Here is a 24,356-nt window from a genome sequence, read left to right on the forward strand (position 1 = left end):
AACTCTGAAATAACACTAGAAAGCACTGTTCCAGGGGATCAGGAGGGAACGCAAGGATCCAGGTTTGAGCCCCTACTCCTCACCTGCAGAGGGATCCCTTCACAAGTGGCGAAACAGATCTGCAGGTGTCCATCTTTCTCTCTCCCCCTCCTCTCTCAATTACTCTCTGTCCTAGTCAACAAAAATGAAAAAAGAAATGGCCACTAGGAGCAGTGGATTCATAGTGCTGGCATAGAGACCCAATGATAACCCTGGAGGCAAAACAAAGGAAAGAATAATAGTTCTAAAGACTTCTGTCATTGTGTTGTGGATTTCTCAGAGAAAGACAATTCCTTATGATTTACGAGACACTATTTAGCTTCTCCTCATTTATGAAATGAAACGTGAAGGATGACTAATCTGATATAAGAAAAGTAGCAGAGGGGTTGGAAAGTAGCTTACTGGTTATGCAAACAACTCTCATGCCTGAGGCTTTGAGGTCCCAAGAAGGAGTCCCAGGTCACCCTACTTAAAATGTAGGCCCTCCTGTACCACCGCCTTCCACTATTCTCATTTCTCTTTCCGGATTTGTTTCCTCATTGTACCAAGACCTACTCCACCAAATTATTGACTCATCTGTCAAGTTCCCATTAAAATGTAAGTTTCATAAACACAGAAATTTTTTTTTTGCTTCTGCACCCTCACTCCACGAACAGTACCTGACACTTAAATGCCCAACTGTCACCTGTTAAATTAACAATCAAAAGCCAAGAGTGGGTCAAATAAAAAGTCTTGTTTCAATGAAATTATCCTTCTAAAAAAAAAATAATTAAAACTGTTTTTGCTATAGGGTACATTGTTCCAAATTCATTGACTGACAATGAGCCTTAAAACTCCTTTTGTGGAGCCACGTGGTGGTGCACCTGGTTGAGTGCACGTTACAGTGCACAAGGACCCAGGTTTGAGTTCTCGGTCCCCACCTGCAGGGGGATAGCTTCACAAGTGGTGAAGCAGAGCTGCAGGTGTCTCTCTGTCTCTCTCCCTGTCTATCACCCCCTTCCCTCTCAATTTCTGGCTGTGTCTATCCAATAAATAAATATTTTTTAAAAAAACCTCTTTTTCCTTATTCGTTGGTATGTGGCTAGCTGGATCTTTTTTTCTTTTCAGTGGAAATCTAGCAATTGTTTTTCTTTCAATGAATATGACACAGGACACTTCTGGGTCACATCAGCAATTCAGTAACAGGAATTGCCAGAACAAGGAAGTGTGGCAACATTTCCATCTGGGTTAGCAGACACAGTCACCACACTCAACTACCATAAATTTTCCTTTCCTTCTGGAAGGGAAAGGTAATTGCTTTACCAGAATCACCTAGATCTTAGTGGTTACTTGTAAGCCAATTTACATTGCTTAGCGGCACTGATTTCCATTTTTGATTCACGGTTCCCCTCCCCACCCCCACTACATCAGGTTTAAGCAAAGACTGTGTTGCTTCCTAACAATCTCATGATTTCTGTCAGTCTGCTAAATTCTTAAGTAAGTTTAAAAAAAAAAAATGCAGCCCTTGTGTATACTAAACTTTACCCTACATGGTAAATCATTTCACGGCAGGTTCCTGAGTCATCAAATTCCTTGCTGGCTTCAAGGAAGGAGATAGGTCACTAAAAGATTACTTTATCAATCTGTTAAGAGTTACTTACTGTCCAACCTCAACCTACTCGAACTACCTGACAGAAGTTAAAAAGTAGAAAAAGAAAAACAAAAAACAGGTCATTGCTTCTGAAGTACATACCAGTTAACTAAGTCTCTGAATGGAGAATAAAACATTCATTTTCTCCCCCTTCATTTTCCTAAATCACTACATCTCTACAGCTAAGGAAATTCTGCTGTCTTTAGAGTTTGACTGAAACCCAAACTTAACATTTTGAGATTCTGTATTCATTCAATCATTCATTCATTCATTCATTCTTCAATATCTGGCTAGACCCTGTCTCCTCAGCCAGAATCTCAAGTTTCTCCATTCAGATTGTCTCTCTTCCCATTTCATAGCAGCTGCTTATTCAAAGCACTTACTAACCCTGTCATGGGAGTTTGAGAGTCCATGGAGTGAAGTGCTGAGATACCACTAAGTAAGTGACTGGCACAGGAATTTAGGTTTGCTGTCACCAGGCTAAGTGTAAATTATTGTAATTAACAAAAATTCCCTAAGGTAAAATTTATTCCTTCAATCAAGACTTATGGAAGGGTCACTATTCTGTCAAGTATACGGTCAGCCACAGAAGACTATCCCAGACCTCCTAAGAAAGAAGGTGACCATTTTTCTTTCCGCCTATCCAGTCTCTCACATCCTTTTTCATAATCCCAGTTCAAATGTCACCTGGTCTCATCTATTTAGTTTATGCATAAATCGTGGACAGCCTGTGACTGAACAACAGTGTCTTCAACTTCACTGAGGAAAGGACAAACAGGTGTGAAATGCACAGGGAGGGTAAAATTACACTTCCCCCATACTGCTTGCTGCCTTTGCACGAAATCACCCAGTGCTGTGGATCCTCGGGTCTCTTATCTGCAAAGCAAGAGGATGCAAGACATGTTCTATCCTACTGGGACATTATGTAAAAAAAAAAAAAAGGCATCACTTTGCAAATGTACAAGAAAAACAAATCAAAACACTGATTTGAATTTAGGGGGCTCAATAACGGTACAACAGAGCTGACCTCTGAAAAGCCCCATGCTTTGCAGTCAGGAACCAGAGCGTCCAGGGGTCACCTGCTCCGGGAGGCCAAAGGTGCCCTCGACTGGGACACCCCGGGCCGCCCCGTAACTCACCTTGGTGGTCGTAGACGCTAATGTAGGAGATGCCCACGGCCATACACCAAACCACGAGGCTGGCGATGTCCGAGAAGCTGGGCTCCGGCTCCTCCTCGGTGATCACCAGGCCCATGTGCAAAGGCAGCTTCTCCAGGGAACGGCCGTCCGCGCGCCAGCGCAGCCGGGGGTGGGCGGCGGCCCGGCCGAGTCCGCCGCGCGGCTGCCGGTGGTGCCGGCGGTTCCTGCCCGCAGCCAGGGACTTGCGGAGCGTGAAGACGAGGGGCGCTAGGACCGCGGCAGAGGCGGCGTTGCAGCAGCGCCTCCAGATCCAGTTCCAGGTGCCCAGCCGAACGCGGATCCAGGAGGTGAGCGTGCGGTGCAGACAGGGCAGAGCATGCAGCACCCGCCACACCAGCTCATACAGCCCCGTCATACTCCCGCGGCGCCCTCTACTCTTTCCCCCCCACACCCGCGGCGCGCTGGCTTATTACACGGTCCTGCTGCCGGCGCGGGCCATAGCTGCACCTCCGCGTGGTCCCCGCGCCCGAACCCCTTTCTACTGCCAACATCTCACCTCGTCCGCGCCGCCATCTTCCTCTAGCCCCGGCAGCCCCGCCCCCGATAGTACATGGACGGTTCTGATTGGTCCATGCGGAACTCTGACGCGACTTCTGGATCCCAAGATGTGGCCGTGCCAGGGAGCGGCGAGGGGACTGAGAGAAGATGCGTGGCACGCAGACAGGAGGCCGGGCACGCCCCCTGGTGTTGCGGAGGGCGAGAAGCGGATGCCAAGACCCTGCCGAGCAGAAGATGCCACCGTGCCCCCCCCCCACGTTGTTGCTGTTGTAATTGACATGGGCGAGCATAATGGTCCCCCACGATGGTGGGCTCCCGGGCGTCTGACTCAAGTGGATTGGAAATTACCGATGTCAGTATCTCTGGGCAAGAAGTAGTCACCAGCAGGTAAAGATGCTGGAGATCAAACAGGGTCTCCAAGCAAGAGTTGGTGGGACATTGAGCCAATCTGCTAGCTAAAGATAGTTCTTCACGAACAGAAGGGAAAACACAAAGCAGAGCTTGGACTGGAGTTGGTGGATTGCACCAAAGGAAAGGACCCTGGTGTTCAGGTCCTGGAACGTGATGATGGAGGAGGACCTAGGTGGGGGGTTAAAGTGTTATATGGAGAAATGTTACACATCTACACAAACTACTGTATTTTACTGCCCACTCTAAACCATTAAACCCCCCCCCCATAAAATTTAAAAAGAGAATTCTTCCCCAAACAAGACGTAACATCTTCAGTAATGTTCCTTCCTCGGCCCAGGTTTGCCCACTTGAAATGGAACATGCAACTCCCAGCAGCATCCTCCTTCGATTGTTTGTTTCCACCCAGAGTTATCGTGGATGGGCTAACACATATCCTGACTTAAGGGCATTCACCCTCCTAAAAAATGGGAGGGGGGAACCCACTTTTCTTCTCAGGATCTCATGCTCCCAAGTTCCATGCCCTACCTCACTGCACCACCTCCTAGGCCCCTAGATTCTATATTGACAAATGTAATCTGACAAGTAGCCCTAAAATGAATCATTTTCTCATTAAAAAGTAACATCCTTGGGAAGGGAAGAAATCATAATGGTGATGTTATTAGATTCTCAAGCAGAAAGATGGGACACATTTAGTCTTTACTGTAGGAAGCGGTGTTTATCATGCAAGCAGATCCAGCCAGGCTCGTGTCCACAAAAGACTGAGCACAATGCAACTTGTCCTTTTATGCAGTTACATACTTTCCCATAGTAACGCATAGCAACACGCTTAATAGGTTACAGAGAGTACAACTTGTTTGAATTATCTGCATCCTTTTAAACAGAAGCAGCAGATTATAAAGCCACCGCCCAAGGCCGCTTTGATTACAGCAATTGAAAGCTCTGTTTATGCAGGGAGGAGGAGGAGGAAGAGTAAGATTGCTGCTAACTGCTTTTTTCTTTCACTAAGAAATTAACCTGGGAGTCGGGCTGTAGCTCAGCGGGTTAAGCACAGGTGGCGCAAAGCACAAGGTCGGCATAAGGATCCCGGTTCGAGCCCCCGGCTCCCCACCTGCAGGGGAGTTGCTTCACAAGCGGTGAAGCAGGTCTGCAGGTGTCTATCTTTCTCTGCCCCTCTCTGTCTTCCCCTCCTCTCTCCATTTCTCTCTGTCCTATCTAACAACGACAACATCAATAACAATAATAACTACAACAACAATGAAAAACAACAAGGACAACAAAAGAGAAAATAAATAAATAAAATATTTAAAAAATTAAAAAAAAAAGAAATTAACCTTTGCATTTCTCTTTAAAAGTTAATCCTTGCTGGCCTCAGTGATGCAAAAAAGTAAACTCAACCACCACCTAACACCATACACCAAAGCTAAATCAAAATGGACCAAAGATCAGGATATTAGACGAGAAACACTAAAATGAGAGGGGAAATAGCAGGTAATCCCACTCGTAGGTGGGACTTAAGGAATAAAGCAAGGAATAATACCTGAAGCCTCAGTGGGCTGTGATCTTTCTCAGATTTAGGAACTCTGGGGGCGGGAGGGTATGCTAATAGTGGATGAAGCTTCTAGTGTCCTAGTGGAGGAGGATGGCAGTTGGGTGAAGTGTACTGACACCTGTCTCAGGGAATAATGAGACTGCATATCTGTGGCCTAGTACTAGAGAGCACCATTTCCTGGGTGAAGTGGCATTGAAGTTGGAGAAAAAAAAAAAAAAAGACTGACCAGGCCATCTAAATTTCACCTAATGACAACAATGTACATAGTATCTGGTTTAGGAGAGGGGAAAAAAAGTGGCTTTAGGGCTGGGGGTGGTTAATGGTTATGCAAATGACTTTAGTGCCTGAGGCTATGAGGTCCCAGTTTAAAATCTCCAATGCCTCTATAAACCAGAGATGATCAGTGCTCTGGGATCAGTCAGTCTGCCTGTCTATTTATCTGTCTATCTGCATGTCTCTTTCATTGAAAAGTAAAGAAATGTAAAAAAATAATAATTTTTAAAATAAAAAAAGTGAAGCTTAAGTTTACATTAAACTTAAAAAAAATGGAGCCTGCAAAGTGCTAAATAGCTCACTGGGGTAGCTTTGCCTTGCAGGGGTACATGTTTGAGCCCAGCTTCACAGGGAGAAGCTTTGGTGCTGTGGTGTCCTGCCCATTTTTCTTCTTCTTGTGTTCCTATCTGAAAGCATCAGTCTGAACTGGTGAGTCTCCTGTGATGACAAAAAGAGAGGAAAAAAAAAAAAAAGAAAGAAAGAAACCCTTTTAAAAAAAATTCTAAGCCATAGAGAAGCAAATTCAGCTGTGACATGTAATGGAGTATGACTGGGTTTTTTTTGTTTGTTTGTTTGTTTGTTTTTAAGATTCACTTATTAAAGTAGAGAGAGCTAACAGAGTAATGCTCTGGCATAAGCAGTGTTTGGGTTTGAGCCTGGGCTACCGCCCATGCAAGCCTCTTCCTTTTCCTCTCACTCGTATCCTCAGAGATACTCGTTTTTCACTTGTATCTAGACAACTACATTCAAGTGTGGTAAATGTTCATATATCTTCACCCATCTAAAGTGTTTATTGGCGAGGGCCGGGCAGTAGCAGCATCGGGTTAAGTACGCAATGGTGCAAAGCGCAAGGACCAGTGTAAGGATCTGGGTTGGAGCTCCCCCCCCCCCCCCCGCCCCCAACTGCAGGAGGTCACCTCACAAGCCATGAAGCAGGTCTGCAGGTGTCTATCTTTCTCTCTCCCTCTCTGTCTTCCCCTCCTCTCTCCATTTCTCTCTGTCGTATCCAACAATAACAACAACATCGATAAACAACAAGGGCAACAAAAAAGGAAAACATAGCCTCCAGGAGCAGTGGATTAGTAGTACAGACACTGTGCCCCAGCAATAACCCTGGAGGCAATAGTATAACTAGATTCCCAAAATATTTTGAAAGAAATTCTAGACATAATAGAAGTGTATCCTACCTCAAGATAATCACCACACCACTAAAGCACACCTAAAAAAAAAAAAAAAAGGCAATAATTTGTGAATATCACTGAATATCAAATCAGCATTCAAATTTCCAATAATTTATATATCAACAACTTTAGCTGAATCAAATCCATGTGAGATTCATACTTTTCAGCAAACTGATATGCCCCTTAGGTCTCTGTTAAGTTTTGTTCCTCCTTTCTTCTCTTGATTTTCTCTTCCAATACTTTTTTTTTTTTTTTACCAGAGCACTGCTCAGCTCTGGCATTTATGATCTTCTTCTTCTAGCGTTTGCCCTTCTTCCGTAGCCAGTCAACAGCGTCAGGTGGAGCCTGATGTCAAGTTTCGAGACCTCCTTTGAATCTGGAGAGGTGGCAGTCGTTGACTATGTGGGTCATCGTCTGTCTGGAGCCGCAGGGGCAGTTCGGGTCGTCTCTGGCATTTATGATGATGCGGGGAATTGAACCTGGGACTTTGAAGCCTCAGGCACAAGAGTCTCCTTGTATAACCACTGTGCTATCCACCCCCCACCCCCCCGCCAATACATGTTTGCAGAAAGCAGATTGTTTTGTGAAGTTTCCCTATCTATGTTTTGGTTTGATGTGGTTTAACATGGGCCTCTATCCTCTGGAGGGTATTAAAATTCAGATGAGGGACCAGAGAAATAGCTCACCAGATAGGGCGCATCCTGGCCATGTGTGCAGCCCAGGTTTGAGTCCTGGAATCAAATGAGAGGTGCGAGGGCACTGGAGGAAGCTCTGGTGCTGTGGTTTCTCACTTTCTCATTCCCCCTTCTTCTCCTTCTCTGAATGAAAAAGGGACCCAGCAGTGAAAATGCACTTATACAGGGTCCCTGCTCCATAAAAAAGGTACATAAAATTCAGATCAAGAATCAACAAATCATGATCTGGACCAAATAACTTTCACCTGCTATTTGTTTCATTGTTTAAATGAACTTTATTTATTTATTTATTTATTTATTGCCTCCAAGATTATTGCTGAAGGTCGTTGTCTACACTATGAATCCACTGCTTCTGTAGGCCATTTTTTCAATTTTTGTTGCCTTTATTGTTGTTGGATAGGACAGAGAGAAATTGAGAGAGGAGGGGAAGACAGAGAAGGGGAGAGAAAGATAGACACCTGCAGACCTGCTTTATCACTTGTGAAGTGACCCCCCTTCCAGGTGGGGAGCCAGGGGTGCTGGAACCAGGATCCTTCTGCAGGGGCATGCTCTTTGGGCTGTGTGAGCTTCACCCAGTGAGTTACCGCCCAGCCCCCAAACTTTGTGTTATTATTTTTTTTATTAAAAAAAAATTTTAGTGGTCCAGGAAGTGGTATAGTGGATAAAGCATTGGACTCTCAAGCATGAGGTCTTGAGTTCAGTCCCCGGCTGCACATGTACCAGAGTGTTATCTGGCTCTTTCTCTCTCTCTTCCTATCTTTCTCACTGATAAGTAAATAAAATCTTTTAAAAATATATATTTTATTTATTTATTTTCCCTTTTTGTTGCCCTTGTATTTTTATTGTTGTTGTAGTTATTATTGTTGTTGTTATTGATGTCATCATTGTTAGGACAGAGAGGAATGGAGAGAGGAGGGGAAGACAGAGAGGGGGAGAGAAAGACACCTGCAGACCTACTTCACTGCCTGTGAAGCGACTCCTCTGCAGGTGCAGAGCCAGGGGCTGGAACCAGGATCCTTATGCTGGTCCTTGCGCTTCCCACCATGAGCGCTTAACCCGCTGCGCCACCACCCGACTCCCCTGAATGTTATTTTTTTTAAAGCAAGTTTAGTTTCATAAGAAAATAGAGTTGAGAAGATAGAAAGGCATGAATAATACTTTAATATAAGTGTTTTCCTTTAAATTCCATCCCTAATATTCAAGATATAGTATTAAACTACAAATAGCTACTTTGAATATTATGTTTTGGACTGTGGAACAGAAGTGAAGTTCTTAATTTCCAAACCTTTGGGAAACTTAGAACACCAATTCCCACCTTAGTCACACTGTTTAGAAAACAAATTATGAAAAAAAAATCCATTCAACATATTTAAAATATTTGTTTATTGTTGCTGGGGCTTGATGGGGTGAACACACTTCTTGCAGCCTCTTTCTTCTCCTTTCTTTCTCTCTCTCTTTTCCTTCTTTTCTTTATTTCCTTCTTTTTCCTTGTGTTGATAGAGCCAGAGAAAAAATGAGAGGGAAGGGGGAAATAGAATGGGAGAGAGGGGGAGTCAGGCAGTAGCACAGTGGGTTAAGCACACCTGGCGCATAGCTGAAGGACCGGCAAAAGGATTCGGATTCCCACCTGTAGGAGAGTCACTTCACAAGCTGTGAAGCAGGTCAGCAGATGTCTATCTTTCTCTCCCCCTCTCTGTCTTTCCCTCCTCTCTCCATTTCTCTCTGTCCTATACGATAACAACAATAATAACTACAACAATGAAAAAGAACAAGGGCAACAAAAGGGAAAAAAAAGAATGGGAGAGAGGAAGAGAGACACGTAGTACTGCTTCACCATTTGTAGCTTCCTCCCACTGCAAATGAGGAGTAGGGACTTGAACTTGGGTTCTTATGCATGGTGGTGTATATACTCAACTGGGTACACTACTGTGTTGCCCTCTATTTGACAAATTCTATGATCCAGTAGTCAATTTTGGTAAGTATTATATGTGCACTTAAAGGTATAATCTACAGTTTACCCTGACTCCTACCATAGTCTTCCTCAGTTTATTTCCCCTCACATCCCTTGCTTTTCTTAACAAATCTCTTTCATGCCAGTCCAGCTTGGGCATGAGTTACCTAGACAGCTTAGACTTAACAAGAATCTGTTTACCCACTATAAAGATTTATTACACTGCTATTGCAATGTATTTACTTTTACACGTATCCTAAATGCAAAAGATATATTATATAGCTATTATTTCCACTGGGGTTTTGTGCCTGCACTATAAATCTACCACTCTGGGTAGGCTTTTTTTTTTTTCTCTTCCTTTGACTTTCTTTCTTTACTTTATTTTCTCTTTTTATTTTTCATAGAGGAGAGGGACAGGAGTTGGGAGGAGGGAAAACTAGACCTGAAGCATTCCTTCCTTATTCATGAAGCTCTCCCCTGAACACCCCCGCCCCCGCCAGGACACATTGGTGAAGTTGTCTGCCCAGGGAATTCAGGTTGGCATCATTGTAATTGTTCAAAGTATTACTTTTTTAAAACAATATCCATACTGTTGTAGTGTTGTTGTATATTTGATGTCACCAATTTTGCCTTCTATTGTTTGTATATTTTAAAAGATTTATTATTTATTAATGAGCAAAGAGGGAAGAAAAAGAGAGGACAAAACCATTCCCTTTGGCACATGAAATGCCAGGGGTTGAACTGAGGGCATCATGTTTGAAAATCCAAGGCCATACCTATTACTGGGGCACTTCCTAGGTCTTCTTTCTTCTGTTGCTTCAGTTAGTCTTACTAGAGTCTTGTTTTTATTTATTTATTTATTTATTATTGGAGACAGTGAGAAATTGAGAAGGGAGGGGGAGATAGAGAGGCAGAGAGATAGAGAGACTCCTGCAACACTGCTTCACTACTCATGAAGCTTTCCCCATGCAGGTGGGGACCAGGCGCTTGAACCTGGATCCTTATGCACTGTAATGTGTGCACTTAATCAGATGCGCCACTGCCTGGCCCCAGTCTTACTAGAGTCTTACTGATCTTTCAAACAATCAGCTTCTAGCTTTGCTGACTTTTTTTCCAGTTGATTTCTTGTTTTCAATTTCACTGATTTTTTTCTAAGTCATATTATTTCACTTTTCTACTAATCTTAGATTCAACTTGGTTTTTTCCCCTAGTTCCCTAAGATGGAAACAGATAAGGTAGAAATTATTAATTCATGTCTTCCTTTGTTTCTAATATATGCACTCCATGCTACGAAGCTCTCTCTAAACACTGTTTTCACTATTTATCAAAAGTCTGTTAAGTCATTTTTATTTATTTAACTGCTTGTTTTACTTAATCAGTTTTCTTTTTTTAAAAAAAATTATTTATTCTCTTTTGTTGCCCTTGTTTACTTAATCAGTTTTCATTATATGGTAGATACCATCTAAAATAAAGGCAATCCTAGTGGTCTGAGATAGTGCTGAAATGGGAGAAAAATAAGCTTAGCTGCTAGTTACTGCAAGTGAAGCAAAACCTCAAACTCTGCTTAAAAAAGCAAAGGGCTTTCTTGTACAATAGAGAGGGAGGAGGAGAAGGTTCTGGTCTCTCAAATCACCCACTCCCCACCCTCTCGAGCTCCTCTCTCCACACCTACACACACACACAGACACACACACACACACACACACACACACACACACACACACACACACACACACACACACACACTCCAGCCCTTTCTCCGCAGGTTTTAAATCCTCCCTGTTTTGAGTTCCATTGCTACGTGCTATATGACAAGGCTGCAAAACCAGGTGCAAGGTCACAGGATGAGGTCAAGCGCTTATCTAGGCTGGTGCTGGGGAACACAACCTGCTATGTGGCGGGACTGCAAGTTCAAGTGCTTATTATTCAGACGTGCAGATGGTGCCAGTGTAAGGTACAAATCAGTTTCTCCAGGATTTTCTCCTAAGGATTTTTTTTTTTTTACCATCTCTTGTTAGCAACATTAGCAAACAGTGCTAGCAATGTTTCTAAATCAAAGTGGTAAAGTAATCATTTCTTAAAACTAGGATAACATTGTTACAATGTTATCTCCTGGAAGAGAGCTGTGTCTAGTTCACTACAATTTTCTTTCTTTGTTCCTTCCTTTTTTACATCCTTCCTTCCTTCCTTCCTTCCTTCCTTCCTTTCTTTCTTTCTTTCCTTCTTTTTCTTCATTAGATAGAGATAGAGAAATTAAGAGGCAGGGGGAGAAGTATGGAGGGAGAGAGGCAGAGAGACACCGGCAGCTCTATTTCACCACTGGTGGAGCTTTCCCCTTGCAGGTGGGGAACAAGGACTTGAACTCAGGTCCTTGCACACTGTAATGTGTGTGTTTAACCACCGCCCGGCCCCACCATGGTAGTTTTCAAGAATGCTATGAGGGTTAGGGGCAGGAGTGAGGGACCCCATGAATCAGGCAAAGCAAACTTATTTACAGAAAAGACATAGTGGGGGTTGGGCAGTAATGTAGAGAGTTAAGCACACATGGCCCAAAGCGTAAGGACTGATGCAAGGATCCGTGTTCAAGCCCCGGCTCCCCACCTGCAAGGGATCACTTTACAAGCGGTGAAGCAGGTTTGCAGATTTCTATCTTTCTCTCCCTCTCTCTGTCTTCCCTTCCTCTCTGTCCTATCTAGCAATAATAACAACAACAACAATAACAAAGGGGGCAAGAAAATGGCCTCCAGGAGCAGTGGATTCATAGTGCAGTCATCGAGCCCCAGAAATAACCCTGGAGGCAATAAAAAAATTCACGACAAAAGAGGAAAATATACTATAACTCACTGATTAATTCTTTTGTCACAATCATGGACTTTTTTGTACTTAGCACGTTGATCATTTTTTATTACAGAGTAGTATTCCTTGGAGTGTGTATCCTATTACTACTTGATTCATTTCTTTATCTGCTAGACACATTTTCTTAAAATCTAGTCCAAGAAGGATTCAGAGGACCTAGTGGGGGTTATATTGTTATATGGGAATCTGGGGAAGGTTATGCATGTACAAACTATTGTACTTACTGTTGAATGTAAAACATTAATTCCCCAATAAAAAAATAATACAATAAAAAAAAATCTAGGCTTTTCACCTGAGTCCTTTTTGGTGAAAAATGATGAAAGCTTTGTCCTTATTCCTAGTTATCTATTAATAGTTTACTTGTTTTGAACACTCCTGTCAATCAGCAACACTACAGTAAAATGTTGATCGATCAGAACACAGAAGCTGTCCTGAAACTGAAGTAGGCTAGTTGCACAGACTGGGAATACAGGAAAGGGCCATGTTATTAAATATATATATTTATTTTTGCTTCTAGAGTTGTCGCTGGGACTCAGTGCCTGCACAATGAATCCACTACTCCTGGAGGCTATTCCCCTCACTCCTTTTTTTGTTATTGTTTTTATTGCTGTCATTATTGTTGGATAGGACAGAGAGAAATCGAGAGAGGAAAGGAAGACAGAGAGGCAGAGAGGGGGAGAGAAAGATAGACTTGCAGACCTGCTTCACTGCCTGTGAAGGGACTCCCCTGCAGGTGAGAAGCTTGGGGCTTGAAATGGGATCCTTATGCCAGTCCTTGTGCTTCACGCCATGTGTGCTTAATCCGGTGCACCACCGTCCAGTCCCCTATTAAATATATTTTTAAAAAGAATCCTGCTGAGAGTCTCAGCAAAGGGTGTGCATGGCCCTTTAAGAAATCGCCTTCACCTCCCTTTTCTAAAGCCACTGAACCAGGAAAAGCAAAGTCAAAGGATGCCAGGAAAAGAAAAGTTGAGTCTTGGTGACTCCAGGGCAGCAGGTGCCTACAGGTAGAGAATCCAGGAAGATGCATCGTATCAACATCTTACATTTAAGCTTTCTCCAGACATAAGATGAGAAGGCGAGACATAACCAGCAGCAGACTCTGCAAAACTGGGAGAAACAAAGGAACTCAGACTTGCTTTACCACTTGTGAAGTGTTTTATAAAATTACAAGATATCGGGTATAATTCCACACTGTCCCCACCACCAGAATTCTGTGGCCCCATTCTCTCCACTGAAAACTGCAATAGTTCTCCCAAGACCACAGACATGGGTTGACTATTATTCCTATAACTATTTATTTACATTTGCATATATTTGCCCACTTTTTTCTATGGTCCTGCCTTCTCTTCCTTTCTAAGTCACACTTACTACTTCTCAGTATCCTTCCCCCAACTCCACCCATTTCCCCCCTCTTCTCTCTCTAGGTCCTGATGGAATTGGAGTTCAGAGCCCTCTGGTCATCTTCCCCTAATATTTATCCCTCTGGGAGTATGGACCAAAATTCTTTAAGGGGTGCAGAAGGTGGAAGGTCTTTGCCAAACCTGTTTAACCCTTTCTCGATGTTACAAGACCCTGCAGGCAAGTCCTGGAGGATGACTCCACCAATCTCTAATTAAAGACTGAGCCACCAAGGGGCAGGGAGATATTTATCAAGAGTTCTTACTCTTGGAAGACAAACAGGCCCGCCAAGCCCACACCTGACTGCTAGTAAGTCAGGCGCATCCCTATTGCCAGCAAGCAGTCCATGGACCTCCCAAAACATATTCACTGTGTTACTGTGTTAACTTCCTTGTTTATAAATCCTCTGATCAGGTTGTCTCTGTCTTCCTGATTCAGTGTTAGGATACACAAATGGTCCTAAGCATCTGTCCATTTCTTCTAGGTTTCCCAAGCAAGTAGGGATCCATAGTTTTAAGCCCTAGTCCCCGGTTTGACTGTAATTAGAAACAAGACCTTTAGGGAAGTAATCGATGCTAAATGAGGTCTAAGGACGAGGTCCTGATTGCATAGGACTGTGGTTTTTATAGGAAAATATACCAAAGATGTTCTTCTCTTTATGGAAGTGTGCACACAGAAAAGAGGCCATGTTGAGGACAGAAGAAGGTGGTCATCTATAACCAGAAAAAGGGGCTTCATTAAAACACAACCCTCATGGCATCTTCATCTTAGACTTCAAGCTTTCAGAATTATTTTTAATTTAATTTAATTTTTTAATATCACCAGGGTTACCACTGGGCTAGGTGCTTACATGATGAATCCACCATTCCCAGCAGCCATTTTCCCCCTCTTTCTTTCTTTCTTTCTTTCTTTCTTTCTTTCTTTCTTTCTTTCTTTCTCTCTTTCTTTCTTTCTTTCTTCCTTCTATTTGATAGGACAGAGAGAAATGGAGGAGAAAAGGGTGGGGGGACAGAGATGGAGGGGAGAGAAAGTTGCATTACTGCTTCACAGCTTATGAATTTTACCCCCTGCAGATGGAAGGGGCAGGCTTGAATTCTGATTCTTGCACATGGTAATATGTACGCTCAACTGGATCTGTCCCCATAATGCACCAAAACCTTTAGAATTATTATTATTTTAATTTATTATCTTCTTTAGTATTCTTTTTTAATTTAAACTTTACTTATTTTATTTGATGGAAGAGAGAAACTGAAGGGAGAAGGGGGACAGAGAGGGAAAGACATACAGGCACCTGCGGCACTGCTTCACCTCTTGTGAAGCTTCCCTCTGCAGGTGGGGACCAGATGTTTGAACCCAGGTCTGTGTGCAATGTAACATGTGCACTTAACCAAGTGCACCAGTGGCCAGGCTTCAGCTTTTAGCATTATAAGGAAATAAATTTCATATATATATATATATATATATTTATATTATTTATTTATTCCCTTTTGTTGCCCTTGTTGTTTTATTGTTGTAGTTATTATTATTGTTGTCGTTGTTGGCTAGGACAGAAAGAAATGGAGAGAGGGAGGGGAAGACAGAGAGGAGGAGAGAAAGATAGACACCTGCAGACCTGCTTCACCGCCTGTGAAGCGACTCCCCTGCAGGTGGGGAGCCGGGGTTCGGACCGGGATCCTTATGCCGGTCCTTGTGCTTTGCGCCACCTGTGCTTAGCCCGCTGCACTACAGCCCAACTCTCAGGAAATAAATTTCTGTTGTTAAATTATACTGTGTCCATTCAAGCAAAACATTACTTCATTGAACACATAATTATTCTAGATATTTTGAGTTGGGTGTACTTATTAGATGTCATATAGCAAACATTGCTATAGTAGAAATAGTAATGAATCGTAAAAAAAAAAAATGAAGTGCAAACAAGTTGTTGTTATGACACTTCCTTTATGTGAGAACCTTTTATGCTTGATCGGTTAAATAGACAAAAGACAAATATTGGATTCTTTTTCATGGTCCTTCTAACTTGGAAGTTCTAATTATTAGTATTCTGTCACTGTCAGTGGGTATGAATTGTTACATATTGCAAATAATTAGTCTTAGAACTGTAGATCTAGCATGGAAGAGAGGGAGCCCTAGAAAGAAATAATAAAATCACCAAAGACCACAGCTGTGTTTTACATACTGGGAGATCTGTGTGTCAAAGAGTACTCAGAATAATCATAAAATAGTCTTCTTAGCAAGCCGGCGATAGCGCAGCGGGTTAGGCGCATGTGGCATGAAGCCCAAGGACCGGCTTGAGAATCCTGGTTCGAGCCCTAGGATCCCCGACCTGCAGGGGTGTTGCTTCACAGGCAGTGAAGCAGGTCTGCAGGTGTCTGTCTTTCTCTCCTCTCTGTTTTTCCCTCCCCTCTCCATTTCTCTCTGTCCTATCCAACAATGACGACATCAATAACAACAGTAACTACAACAACAATAATAATAAAAAGGACAACAAAAGGGAAAATAAATACAAAAAAATTTTAAATAGTCTTCTTGAAGGAGTGTCAATTGTATAAGATTTTTAAAATTTTATTTATTTATTCATGAGAAAGATAGGAGGAGAGAGAAAGAACCAGATACATGTGCTCTGATACATGTGCTGCCAGAGATTGAACTCAGGACCTCATGCTTGAGAGTCCAATGCTTTATCCACTGCGCCACCTCCCGGACCACAGTTTTATGCGATTTTTAAGACAAGAAAATACAGACATAAAAACAAGTAATGAAAAAAATAAAATTAAAAAAAGAAAAAAGTAATGCCAGATTTGCATATGGTGTCATGTTAATACATCGCAGCCCTGAGGAAATTCTAGTATCTGTAAAGCTTTTTCTTGCCTAGCTAGTTCAATTATATTGGAGGGTGGACATGCGGCTTCCTGGGCTGGTGGGGGGTGGGGGTGGGTGGGTGGGATGGGACACAATCTTTTGGTGATGGGAATGGTGTTTATGTACATACCTATTAAATTATAGTTGTATAAATCACTATTTAATGAATATGAGGGGAAAAATTGTATGTCTAACAAAGGGACTTTTCAAAGTTAACCCAATTACCAAATAACGTGATGATAACAGCAACTATCCATTGTCTTCTTGAACCCTAAGACAGCAGGAACCTCACATCTCCACTATAGAGCCTAAACTTCCCCCAGTCCTGGGACCCTAGGGTAGGGCCCACTTTCCCTTATGCTTCTCCCAATTCTTATCAAATAATATTGCATCCGCTGATCGCAACCTAATCAACGCAACAAGTGCCACCCCGGCATGCTTCACTTTAGACTGTGTCCAGAGACTTCACGTGTGGAATGACAACCCTTCAGCCTCATTACTCGGGTGAGACCTTTCCTTTCATAGTATACTCTAATTCCATCTCAGGTGGTTCACTTTCTAACAAAGCCCCAAAACCTAGATATACACCAGTTTCTATGAGAGAGAGCATATGTTCACACGTATCCATAAACTAGTGCAAAATATATACCTGAAAGCAGAAGTACACTAGAGTTTGCAGTGAGTACCTCCCTAACACTTCCTCTCCACTATTCCAAGCTTTGGGTCCATGATTGCTCAGCAATTTGTTTGGCTTTGTATGTTAACTCTCTTTTCAGTCACCAGGTTCCAGATGTCATCAGGATGCCGGCCAGGCTTCCCGGGACTGAAGACCCCACCAATGCATCCTGGAGCTCCGCTTCCCCAGAGACTCACCCTACTAGGAAAAGAGAGAGGCAGACTGGGAGTATGGACCGACCAGTCAACGCCCATGTTCAGCGGGGAAGCAATTACAGAAGCCAGACCTATCAACCTTCTGCAACCCACAACGACCCTGGGTCCATGCTCCCAGAGGGATAGAGAATGGGAAAGCCATTGGGGAGGGGATGGGATATGGAGATTGGGTGGTGGGAATTGTGTGGAGTTGTACCTCCCATCCTATGATTTTGTTAATGTCTCCTTTCTTAAATAAATTGAAAAAAATGAAAAAAATTATATTGTTTGATTTCTTTTTTTTTTAAGTTTATTTTATTTTATTTATTTATTTATTTATTCCCTTTTGTTGCCCTTGTTGTTTTATTTTTGTAGTTATTATTATTGTTGTTGTTGTTGGATAGGACAGAGAGAAATGGAGAGAGGAGGGGAAGACAGAGAGGAGGAGAGAAAGATAGACACTTGCAGACCTGCTTCACCGCCTGTGAAGCGACTCCCCTGCAGGTGGGGAGCCAGGGTTCGAACCGGGATCCTTATGCCGGTCCTTGTGCTTTGCGCCACCTGCGCTTAACCCGCTGCGCTACAGCCTGACTCCCTATTGTTTGATTTCTATGTTTCCAGGGTATTTTGATGGAAAACATTATAAGACAATGCAACCAGATAAATTTTACTAATTAAAGCAGGAAGTGACTTGCATGTGTTTCAGATTTATTTGTAAATTGATTCTATTCACAGGTGGACTGTAAGGGGGGGGAATCATTGCACTGCAACATTTTTGTCCCAAGACAGGCAACTTCTTCTTTTTAAATTTTTTGGGGGGTTAATATTTGTTTAGAAGATTATAAGATAACTGGGGTGTAATTCTACAGCTTTCCTACTAGAGTTCTGTGTCCCTATATCCTTCATTGGAAACTGCAGTAGTTCTCCCAAGATCACAGATAACTACATATATTTATATGTATTTCCCATTTTACCTATGGTTTACCTTCTCTTCCTTTCTAAGTCACATCTACTACTTCTGAGTATCCTCCCCCCACCCTTCTTTTAATTTTTAAAATTTTTTTCTTCTTCTCTCTTTGGGTCCCGATGGAATTGTAGTCCAGAACCCTTGGTCAGCTTCACATACTATGTACCCCTCTGGGAGTTTGGACTCAAATTCTTTATAGAGTGCAGAAGGTGGAAGGTCTGACTTCTGTAATTGTGTCTCAAGACAGGCAGTTTCAAAAGGATATGGTTATTAAAAGGAAGGCAAGGGCCCAGGCAGTGATGCACCCAGTGGAGCATGTGCTCAAGGACCTCCGCTCAAACTCTGGTCCCCAGCTGCTGGGGGTAGCTTCCCAAGTGGTGAAGCAGTGGTGCCGGTGTCTCTCTCTTTTCTTTTCTATCTCCCTCACCCATCTCAAACTCTCTCTGTCTCTATTAGCAAAAGAAGGGAAAATGGCTGCTGGGATCATTGGGGTTGTCGGTGAAAAAGCTATTGGCAATTGAGAGAGAGAGCACTATGGTTGAATCAGGGGAAATTGAATATCACACAATGCATGACTGCTTTCAGGAATAATTCTGATATATATATGTATATATATATGTATATATATATATATATATATATATATATATTTTTTTTTTTTACCAGAGCACTGCTTAGCTTTGGCTTATGGTGGCACGGGGGATTGAACCTGGGACTTCAGAGCCTCAAGCATGAGAGTCTGTTTGCATAACCATTATGCTATCTACCCCCACCCCTATTATAGATATATTTACAGTATTTAAGACGCTACTTTTTCTTTCTTTCTTTTTAAATTTAATTTTCAAATTCCCTTTGGTCTTGATAAGAATATCTAGTGGGGCCAGACTCACCAAACAAAAAAGAGAGAAGACTCAAATTAATAGAATTGTAAACGATACAGGAGATATCACAACTGACACCACAGAAATCCAGAGAATCCTGCGTAACTTCTATAAAGAACTATATGCCACCAAGCTAGAGAATCTGGAAGAAATGGAACAATTCCTAGAAACCTATGCACCTCCAAAACTGAACCAAGAAGAACTACAAAATCTAAATGCACCAATCACAGACAAAGAAATTGAAACCGTTATTAAGAATCTCCCCAACAACAAAAGTCCTGGACCAGACGGCTTCACAAACGAATTCTACAAAACTTTCAGGAAACAGTTAATACCCATACTTCTTAAGCTATTCCATAAGATTGAAGAAACAGGAATACTCCTTTCCACCTTCTATGAAGCCAACATCACCCTGATACCAAAAGCTGATAGGGACAGAACAAAAAATGAAAACTACAGACCAATATCTCTGATGAACATAGATGCCAACTGGATACAGCAACATATCAAAAAGATTGTTCATCATGACTAAGTGGGATTCATCCCAGGAATGCAAGGCTGGTTCAACATCCGTAAGTCAATCAATGTCATTCACCACGTCAATAAAAGCAAAGGCAAAAACCACATGATTATCTCAATAGACGCAGAGAAAGCCATTGACAAAATCCAACACCCGTTCATGCTCAAAACTCTACAAAAAATGGGAATAGATGGGAAATTCCTCAAGATAGTGGAGTCTATATATAGCAAACCTACAGCCAACATCATACTCAAGAAGCTGAAAGCATTCCCCCTCAGATCAGGGACTAGACAGGGCTGTCCACTGTCACCGTTACTCTTCAACATAGTATTGGAAGTTCTTGCCATAGCAATCAGGCAAGAGAAAGAAATCAAAGGAATACAGATTGGAAGGGAAGAAGTCAAGCTCTCACTATTTGCAGATGATATGAGAGTATACATAGAAAGACCTAAAGAATCCAGTAGAAAATTACTGGAAGTTATTAGGCAATATAGCAAGGTTTCAGGCTACAAAATCAATGTACAAAAATCAGTGGCATTTCTTTATGCAAACACTAAATCTGAAGAAGAAGACATCCAGAAATCACTCCCATTTACTGTTTCAGCAAAATCAATCAAATACCTAGGAATAAAGTTGACCAAAGAAGTGAAAGACTTGTATGCTGAAAACTATGAGTCGCTACTCAAGGAAATAGAAACTGATACCAAGAAATGGAAAGATATCCCATGCTCATGGATAGGAAGAATAAATATCATCAAAATGAATATTCTCCCCAGAGCCATATACAAATTTAATGCAATACCCATCAAAGTTCCACCAAGCTTCTTTAAGAGAATAGAACAAACACTACAATCATTTATCTGGAACATGAAAACACCTAGAATTGCCAAAACCATCTTGAGGAAAAGAAACAGAAATGGAGGCATCACACTCCCAGACCTTAAACTATATTATAAAGCCATCGTCATCAAAACAGCATGGTACTGGAACAAAAATAGGCACACAGACCAGTGGAACAGAATTGAAAGCCCAGAAGTAAATCCCAACACCTATGGGCATCTAATCTTTGATAAGGGGCCCCAAAGGATTAAATGGAAAAAGGAGGCTCTCTTCAATAAATGGTGCTGGGAAAACTGGGTTGAAACATGCAGAAGAATGAAATTGAACCACTTTATCTCACCAGAAACAAAAATCAACTCCAAATGGATCAAAGACCTAGATGTCAGACCAGAAACAATCAAATACTTAGAGGAAAACATCAGTAAAACACTTTCCCACATACACCTCAAGGACATCTTTGATGAATCAAACCCAATTGCAAGGAAGACTAAAGCAGAAACAAACCAATGGTACTACATCAAATTGAAAAGCTTCTGCACATCCAAAGAAACTATTAAACAAACAGAGAGACCCCTCACAGAATGGGAGAAGATCTTCACATGCCAGACATCAGACAAGAAACTAATCACCAAAATATATAAAGAGCTCAGCAAACTTAGCACCAAAAAAGCAAATGAGCCCATCCAAAAATGGGCAGAGGATATGAACAAAACATTCACTGCAGAGGAGATCCAAAAGGCTAACAAACATATGAAAAACTGCTCTAGGTCACTGATTGTCAGAGAAATGCAAATTAAGACAACACTAAGATACCACCTCACTCCTGTAAGAATGGCATACATCTAAAAGGACAGCAGCAACAAATGCTGGAGAGGATGTGGGGACAGAGGAACCCTTTTACATTGCTGGTGGGAATGTAAATTGGTACAGCCTCTGTGGAGAGCAGTCTGGAAAACTCTCAGAAGGCTAGACATGGACCTTCCATATGATCCAGTAATTCCTCTCCTGGGTTTATACCCCAAGGACTCCATAACACCCAACCAAAAAGAGGTGTGTACTCCTATGTTCATAGCAGCACAATTCATAATAGCTAAAACCTGGAAGCAACCCAGGTGCCCAACAACAGATGAGTGGCTGAGAAAGCTGTGGTATATATACACAATGGAATACTATGCAGCTATCAAGAACAATGAACCCACCTTCTCTGACCCATCTTGGACAGAGCTAGAAGGAATTATGTTAAGTGAACTAAGTCAGAAAGATAAAGATGAGTATGGGATGATCCCACTCATCAACAGAAGTTGGGTAAGAAGATCTGAAAGGGAAACTAAAAGCAGGACCTGACCAAATTGTAAGTAGGGCATCAAAGTAAAAACCCTGTGGTGAGGGGTAGACATGCAGCTTCCTGGGCCAGTGGGGGGTGGGAGTGGGTGGGAGGGATGGGTCACAGTCTTTTGGTGGTGGGAATGGTGTTTATGTACACTCCTAGCAAAATGTAGACATATAAATCAGTAGTTAATTAATATGAGAGGGGGAAAATCAGTTGTATGTCTCAAAGTTTCTCAAAACACAAACTGAATCTTTTTAATATATAGGCTGTGTATTTGATATGCGGACTCTCTCAAAAGCCTAGACCAAGTAGATTAGAAGCATCCAATAGCACAGCTATATACAAGATACTGGATACTGTACAGCAAACCCTAACAAAAGGACTTTTCAAAGTTAACCCAATTACCAAATAATGTGATGATAACATTAACTATCAATTGTCTTTTTGAACCCTAAGACAGCAGGAACCTCACATCTCCACTATAGAGCCCCTACTTCCCCCAGGCCTGGAACCCTTGGATAGGGCCCACTTTCCCGTATGCCTCTCCCAATCCATATCAAATAATATTGCATCTGCCGATCACAACCTAACCAACGCAACGATTGCCACCTCAACATGCTTCACCTCAGACTGTGTCCAGAGACTTCACGTGTGGAATGACAACCCTTCAGCTTCATTACTCGGGTGAGACCTTTCTTTTTATAGTACACTCTAATTTCATCTCAGGTGGTTCACTTTCTAACAAAGTCCCAAAACCTAGATATACACCAGTTTCTGTGAGAGAGAGATTATGTTCACACATATCCATAAACTACTGCAAAATATATACCTGAAAGCAGAAGTACACTAGAGTTTGCAGTGAGTACCTCCCTAACACTTCCTCTCCACTATTCCAAGCTTGGGATCCATGATTGCTCAACAAATTGTTTGGCTTCCTATGTTAACTCTCTTTTCAATCACCAGGTTCCAGATGCCACCAGGATGCTGGCCAGGCTTCCCTGGATTGAAGACCCCACCAATGTGTCTTGGAGCTCAGCTTCCCCAGAGACACACCTTACTAGGGAAAGAGAGAGGCAGACTGGGAGTATGGACCGACCAGTCAACGCCCATGTTCAGCGGGGAAGCAATTACAGAAGCCAGACCTTCTACCTTCTGCAACCCTCAATGACCCTGGGTCCATGCTCCCAGAGGGCTAGAGAATGGGAAAGCTATCATGGGAGGGGGTGGGTTATGGAGATTGGGTGGTGGGAATTGTGTGGAGTTGTACCCCTCCTACCTTATGGTTTTGTTCATTAATCCTTTCTTAAATAAAAAATTTTTTAAAAAATGCAAAAAAAAAAAAGAATATCTAGTCGGGTGGGAATGAAGGCAAGCGGCAGCACAGCGCATTAAGAACACATGGTGAGAAGTGCAGGGACCAGCTTAAGGATCCTGGTTCGAGTCCCTGTCTCTCCACCTGCAGGGGGTGGGGGATCCCTTCGCAAGCAGTGAAGCAGGTCAGCAGGAATCTATCTTTCTCTCCCCCTCTCTGTATTCGCCTCCTCTCTCAATTTCTCTCTGTTCTATCCAACAATGACAGCAGCAACAACAACATTGGGGGTAAAAGGTGGCTTTCAGGAGCTGTGGATTCTTAGCGCAGGCACATAGCCCCAGCGATAACCCTGCAGGGGGAAAAAATGTCTACCAGTACATATAATGCTGAAGAAGATGAGGGACTTTCTGCTCTTCTATCTGGAATCTCGTAGAAGTTCTGATAACCTGTCCTTGTCAGATTCTTCAATTTTCTCTTTGTAAACCATTCCCTATCTTTCCAACATAGGCTTTCTTGCTGGACTCAATTTTTATTGCTTACATTCCAAATCCCCAAGTCAAATCATACTTTATATATGAAAACCATCAGCTTTACTTGATAAAATGAAATACTCTACTTTGGGGGTCTATTGCATGATGATGGAAAAGGGACCCAAGTTGGGGGTGTTTTGCAGACACCTATCACAGGGAGGTGATGAATTGTACCCCGTGTGTCAACAACCGCACTGTAAACTTTTAATTCCCCAACAAAGCAAGACAGAGAGAGAAGGCAAATGATCAAAATAAAGAATGAAACTAGTGACCATATGCAAAAAACAAGCAAGCAAGCACTATACTTGTAAGAAGCTAACAAGGTGTGTGCTCTGGGAGGTGACGCAGTGGATAAAGCCTTGAGACAGTCAAGCATGAGGTCCTGAGTTCAATCCCTGGCAGCACATGTACCAGAGTGATGTCTGGTTCTTTGTCTCTCCCCTTCTACTTTCTCATTAATAAATCAAATCTTTTTTAAAAAAAGAAGCTAACAATATGATGATTTTATTTTATTTGGCATTATGATTTCTCCAGGTTTCAGTGTTAAGCACAAACTACTTATAA

At 42.3% G+C, this 24,356-nt stretch overlaps 1 protein-coding gene across 2 annotated transcripts in view; it reads right to left on the minus strand.

Annotated features, from left to right (window-relative positions):
* The window catches only part of NUS1 (NUS1 dehydrodolichyl diphosphate synthase subunit), a 35,845-nt gene extending 32,421 nt beyond the window's left edge, over nucleotides 1–3,424 (minus strand). For both annotated transcript variants that reach the window (XR_009549609.1, XM_007521023.3), the window contains exon 1: nucleotides 2,809–3,424. Coding sequence is in view for 1 of the 2 variants with exons in the window: in XM_007521023.3 (XP_007521085.1) it covers nucleotides 2,809–3,223 (415 nt within the window). In the remaining variant the exon portion in view is untranslated. The remainder of the gene's footprint in view (nucleotides 1–2,808) is intronic.
* Between the last annotated feature and the right edge of the window lie 20,932 nt (nucleotides 3,425–24,356).

This window comes from Erinaceus europaeus, chromosome 4 (genome assembly GCF_950295315.1).
Source record: "Erinaceus europaeus chromosome 4, mEriEur2.1, whole genome shotgun sequence".
Lineage (NCBI taxonomy): Eukaryota > Metazoa > Chordata > Mammalia > Eulipotyphla > Erinaceidae > Erinaceus > Erinaceus europaeus.